General features: G+C 37.3%; 1 protein-coding gene across 10 annotated transcripts in view; it reads right to left on the bottom strand.

Annotated features, from left to right (window-relative positions):
• Positions 1-290: 290 nt before the first annotated feature.
• Positions 291-6,000, bottom strand: part of HYCC1 (hyccin PI4KA lipid kinase complex subunit 1) — a 42,538-nt gene continuing 36,828 nt past the window's right edge. For 6 of the 10 annotated variants that reach the window (XM_027450927.3, XM_027450928.3, XM_005020517.6 and 3 more), the window contains exon 11: positions 291-4,825. In XM_027450927.3, coding sequence (XP_027306728.1) covers positions 4,269-4,825 — 557 coding nt within the window. In that variant the 3' untranslated portion in view covers positions 291-4,268. Of the gene's footprint in view, positions 4,826-5,688; positions 5,984-6,000 lie in introns of all 10 variants that reach the window. The other 4 variants (XM_027450929.3, XM_072033550.1, XM_072033551.1 and 1 more) reach the window with 2 other exon arrangements.

The following is a 6,000-nucleotide window of genomic DNA, read 5'->3' as shown; positions in this document are numbered from 1 at the left end:
CCGTACCACAGGGTCCATCCCCCTGGAGAAAACTGCTCCAGCACGGGTCTCCCACGGGCAGCAGCTCCCCCCAGACCCCCTGCTCCTGCGGGGGCTGGAGCTGGCCCTGACCTGACATGGGGCAGCTGCTGGGCTCTGCTCACAGAGGCCACCCCCGCAGCCCCCTGCTACTAAGCCCTTGCCACGTAAACCCAATACATTGTCTAATGTGTATTTCAACAAAGCTTGTAAAAATAAATAAATAAATAAATAAAATTCTGCTGTATTAAGTATTTACAAAAGCATGCAACTTCCAAAAAGCCATACCAGTTTATTTTACTGGCCAAAGTATTAAACACTAAACAAGACAAGCTTCATGTTTATACAATGGGAATGCCAATTTTCATGTACAATTATGAAAACACTTCACTGTAAGGTGAAATACTGCAGTACTAAAACAGAAGTGTCACACAACAAACTGAAGGATAGAAGAAAGCGTGGCACATTCATTTAGATTCAGGCTCAGCTGAAGACAAACATCTATCACCTGATGTAGCTACTATGCTGCCTTTAGTGAGTATAAATGTATACATCTAGTTTGCTGTCTTAGAATTATACAAATCTCAATATATTACACATCTATATATAGCACTGTAAGCCTCAAACTGTGACAAAAGTTAGACAATTAAGTTAGACATCTCTAAAATTCTCACAGAAATCAGAAGAGACCTACTTAGAGAGAAGCGTGGCTAAAAGTTATGTATTTCTGTACCTGATGAATCTGCTAGGTATTCATGAGAATTCAACATCCCCTTTCAGAAAAGTCATTGTAGCTCTAGATCAAGTGGTTAGAGGTCATACATTTTTCGCACAAATGCTACAGATTCTCACAACAAAAACAATTATATTCTGCCGTCAAGAGTTTCAAAAATGTTGCTTTTCAAAGCCAGCATCGCAAACAGTTCCCTTTGATTTCAAACAGTAAGGTCAGTCATAAATGTCAGCATTAAACAACTTCTCTCATTATAATTTGAGATGATTCACTCCTACATAACATTTTTTTCCAGCAGAATGTTGCAACTGTGTGTGACATTTGGAGTGTACTCATCAGAACTACCTCCTAGCGGGTAGACTACAATATGTAATGTCTTCATATATTTTCCCTGTGCTGTTAGAAGACCTCTACTTCTTTAATATACACTATTCTTCCATCAGTAAAAAACAAGTAGATGATGTTCCAAATCCAAGGCCTTCCAAATTTTAGAAACACGGGGAAATAACTATGCTTCCTGCCCCAACCCCCTCCAGTTCTGCGCTGGGAACAGCACAACGTGTCTTATGGAGAACACACGACGCACATTTGGCCAACAAATATTTCTGCCCTTCCTCCCCCATCCCCATTTTTTCCACACTGTTGAAGAAAAGAAAGAAACACAGCTGAAAGTTTTATTACTTACATCAGTAAAGAAATTCTGTAGACTAGATCGGTATCAAAGTGTGATGTCAGTTCACAAAAACATGCTCATTCTCCGAGTCTCTCCGGAGACTAACACAGACATTTACACAGCGTCACACATGTATGGAAGCAGCAGTGTCTGGTACCAAGAAACTTTCTTTTTACCATTTTCTAAAGGAAGTATAAAGCCTTACATAATGTTATTTGTACCAATGACAATTTCTATTTTGGATTGAAGCCAGAGCACAGTTAGAATAATTAGCTGTATAAAATAAAAGGATAAACTAACTTTAACACTGTTTGACTTGTAGCCAACAGCACTGCAAACATGTTATGTATCTACACTTTATGACATTTTAGTTGTCTCAAAATTCCAGTGATTTACAGCTGAAGAAGCCAGATATTCCAAGTGTAATAAACACCTTTGACATCAACACCCAGCTTGAAACAATATCTACTGTGGAGATAACTGAAAGGATCATGAACTAAATGAAACAAAACAAACCCAACAGAAGTACTTACAAGTTCTAGTTTCTTAGCACTAACTCATAAATAATACTGTCACAACAAACATTTGTTAATTGCAATTTTATTCATCTATCCCAGTTTTTGTTTCTATTTTAGTTACTGTAAGGTGTTTCCACAGTATTGTTAAATGACACTGCAAGAACAAATCAGGAGGCAGCCCTAAGTTCTGCAGGTTATTTCTTCATCACATCTAATACAAATTTCAAGGAAAGGAAAAACTTTACATTCGGTAAATGTACTTCTAGGCAATGTCTGCAATCAGCTGCCTGAAACTTTTTCATTGCTTGTCATGTATGCTCCAGCAACCACATATATTAGTCAATCTGAAACAAATATATTGTCATCTAATGTGTATTTGGGGGGGGGGGGGAGGGTAAAAAAAAAAAAAAAAAGGCAAAATTTTCTGCTGTTCTAAGTATTTACAAAAGGATGTAACTTTAAAAAAAAATACACCAGTTTATTTTACTGGCCAAAGTATTAAACACTAAACAAGACAAGCTTCTTATTTATACAATGGGAATGTCAATTTTCATGTACAATTACGAAAACATTCACTGTAAGGTGAAATACTGCAGTACTAAAACAAAACAATGTCACACAACAAACTGAAGAATACAAGAAAGTGTGGCACATTCATTTAAACTCAGGCTCTCAGTTGAAGACAAACATCTATAGACCAACGTAGCTATTCTGCTGCTTTAGTGAATATTAAGAAATGTACACATCTAGTCTGCTGTCAAAGTAGTAGAATTCTACAACTTAACCCTATCAACTATGTCTTCTTATCTCTTTTCATTAATTAACCAGCTATAAACCTGAATAACATTAGCTGCTTAAAAGTTATTTGTGCTTCAGTACAAGTCAAAAAAGGTATACCTAAACTTATCTCCAGGCAGACAGAAAAGTCTCCTAGAATTTTAGTGTTTGGTCTGTCACAAGGTCTTTCTATGTACTTAACAAAAAGGGATCATTAGCTGCAGACACTTGGACAGTTGGGAATGACTATGCATTAGATCCTCACCTTGATTCTACACACACAATAATATGCTGCCTCTCAGATAATCACTGCCACTGAAGTGCTTTTGTCTGCTATTGCTTCTCCAAATTTCTGCATAAGTAGTTTTAACTTTTTAATTGAAGTCTTAAGCTTACAAAAGTTGGTATCAAACAGGGTCACCAAACTGACTGAAGGTTAAAGGTTAAGTAACCTTGAACATGTTGTTCTTTTAGAATTTCTAACTAGAAAAATAATAGATACAAAAAAGTAGGAATTACACTGCTAGTTATATTTACATAATAATTTCCCTTTGTGCTTGCAAGTTACTGAAAGTACACATCCTTTGGTAGTATTCTCTAAGTCTCAAGTAACAAGTTCATGTGAAACGCATTTACACTCCTGATTTGCTTGATTCAGTGCAAAGGGTTCATATTGTCTACAATGCCCTTACACAAGCACATCTCTTCCTCATAAGTAATAACTACTGATGATGGCAACTTTTCAGTGAGTAGTTTTGTGCTTGCTATTTAAAAGTACGAAAGGGATACAGAGTCAGTCACACTTGTTGCCTGAAAAGTGACTATTACAGCAGTTGGTAAGAACTGCCATACACAAGTACTGCTACCATATGACTTTTGACCCAGTTTCAAAGCTACATATATAATCCAAAATGCATCTATACCTCAGACACATATAGGCATACAGAAGTATGAACACTGCAGTATATACTGACAAACATTACAAAAACCATCCATAACATCATACACTGACCAATGCCTTCCAGTTTTAACCTTGCATATAAGTACAGCTTTCTCATGACTCACATAAGAGTGTTTATATTCTAACAGTGCCATTCCAAAACTCTGTGCTCATGCCATAAGGCTTCTCTTAAATAAAAAAAATACTTGCAGTTTTGCCTATGCCAAGAAGTACTGAAAAGCAGAATCTGGGAAAGAGGATCTATTTGTTCCCATGGTGTGCATTTGTAAAAAGCCAGATATCTTGGCCAGTGGCTGAACAATCAATGTTTGTAAATCTGGTAAAGCTGTAAACTTCTCACAAAGCCATAAGCAATCAGGAGTATAAATAGAGTGAGTCAAAATCGGAACGTAACAAGCTATTAGGAGCTGATGCAAAATAATTGAAACTGTAGTCTATTCACTACTACTGTCAAATGTGAGCTGAATAAGAATTTATGGGCTTGAGGTTTAAGAAAGTAATGTAGAGCACATTAAGGAGCTTACTGTACGGTACCAATATTGGCATACAACCCCATATTTATTTTTTCATACTTGCTAATTCATGATATCAATCAGTTGACAAAGTTATACTAATACTTGGAGGTCGCTGCTGGTTAGGTTGCTTGCTTAAAAGAGGAAGGTCTGTTCTTTCTGTTCCATAGATCAGTTTTTCCTCCTGAAGACTGCAAGCTGAGAACCTGTTTGCCTCTGTACCAGATACACCACCACGATTATTTGGAACTGTGACACCACTGACCTGTTCAAATGATTTACTAAATACAGTAGTGGTAGTTCTGGCCAAACTATGGCTACCAGGTTTAGGCAGGGACTGGCTGGTTGTCAGTGTCAGTCTCTTCAAGGAAACAAGTTCTAGATTCTCACTCATGGCTCTCTGAGTTTGTTTTCGTGACAAGTGTTCTCTGCAGGTTTCTCCTTCTTTTTCTTTTCCTCCAGCTTTGCTTCCTCCAGATCTTCGTTGGCTCTTCCCTAAAAGGTTCTTACTGCTTGTGTTGCCACTGTTAGATAAGGCGGACTGACTTGTGCTAGATGCAGCCCTAGAGTAAAACCCTTCATCAGCTTCAGATACTTCTATCAGTTCTTCTTCAATTCCTAGATCAGTATTACCTGTGTGGTAGGAAGGAAAAAAAAATTAACATTTGGCTTTCTCACTTTTACTGACTTTTATTACTAGGCTTTGATATTTACAAGCATGAAGCCATAAAGCAAAAGAACAGAGAATAGAAGACAAAACACTTACCTATTACATTTTGGAATTAAGATTCATTAGGACATAAAGCTACAGCAAATAACACTGCATTAACTAGATCAAAAAGCATGCCCACAACCTCAGTTTGTAGTGATTTTGAAAAAAATGCATTATTGTTAATTCATGCAGGAGATTAGAAACATATTAGAAGATACCACACAAAACTAAAAAAAAAAAAAAAAAAAGTATAAATCTCATTTTGAGCAAGTGCTCCAATACATGATTTTGCAAAGCTGATTAATTATAAAGATCTGTGATCGATGTCCCAGAAAACGCAATATGGCACCTGCTCATTTTGCAACCCAAGAATGCCTTAGGACTGAAAGGTCACATTCTGCATCATAAGTCTGGTGGTATTAAGTTGGAAACTCAAGCACAATGGAACGTGAAATCTCCTGTATACCATGAAAAGTCCAATTTGGAATACCTTAGGTACACAGCGAGATAATTTTCACATCCATTTTGATTGATTCTTCATACCATTGATCACTGGATCTGTAAATCCAGTAAATATGCTCAATACAATCAAAGAAGTGTTGAGTCTCACAGCATACAGCCTCCAGATTAAATGTGTCTACTTGTAAGTACGTCGTCATTGTCTGTGGCACAGACAAAGCTGTGTGCAATACATGCATTTGTGTTATTACACATGCAAATATATTAACTGCATACTTCAATTCTCCAAACATGCAGCAGTGATCCTTTCAATCAACAGCGGTACCTTAGAGTGCAGCTACAAGTGGTCTGCTAAAACTGCACTCTGCCAGTTGAGTTTATTCCATCATCCATCATTTTTCTTACAGATTTTTGCCTCCTGATTTCTGGCATGCCTTTGCTGTCAGTTCTAGGATCTGTAGCTGTTTCCTGTACTCCCTGTATATGCTGAACATCATTCTCTGCTAGTGTTCTGCTTTTTTCCCCATTCCCGGTTCTCTCTCCAGACACATTTGTGACACTAATCTCAGGTATGATAAAGTTGCCCAATTCAGTAGCATCATTACCATTCTCTGGTTGTTCTAGAATTAAAGATGGA

The sequence above is a fragment of the Anas platyrhynchos genome, chromosome 2, assembly GCF_047663525.1.
Source record: "Anas platyrhynchos isolate ZD024472 breed Pekin duck chromosome 2, IASCAAS_PekinDuck_T2T, whole genome shotgun sequence".
In the NCBI taxonomy this organism is placed as follows: domain Eukaryota; kingdom Metazoa; phylum Chordata; class Aves; order Anseriformes; family Anatidae; genus Anas; species Anas platyrhynchos.
Note: the sequence above shows the minus strand (reverse complement) of the source record. Positions and strands in the feature narration are given on the sequence as shown.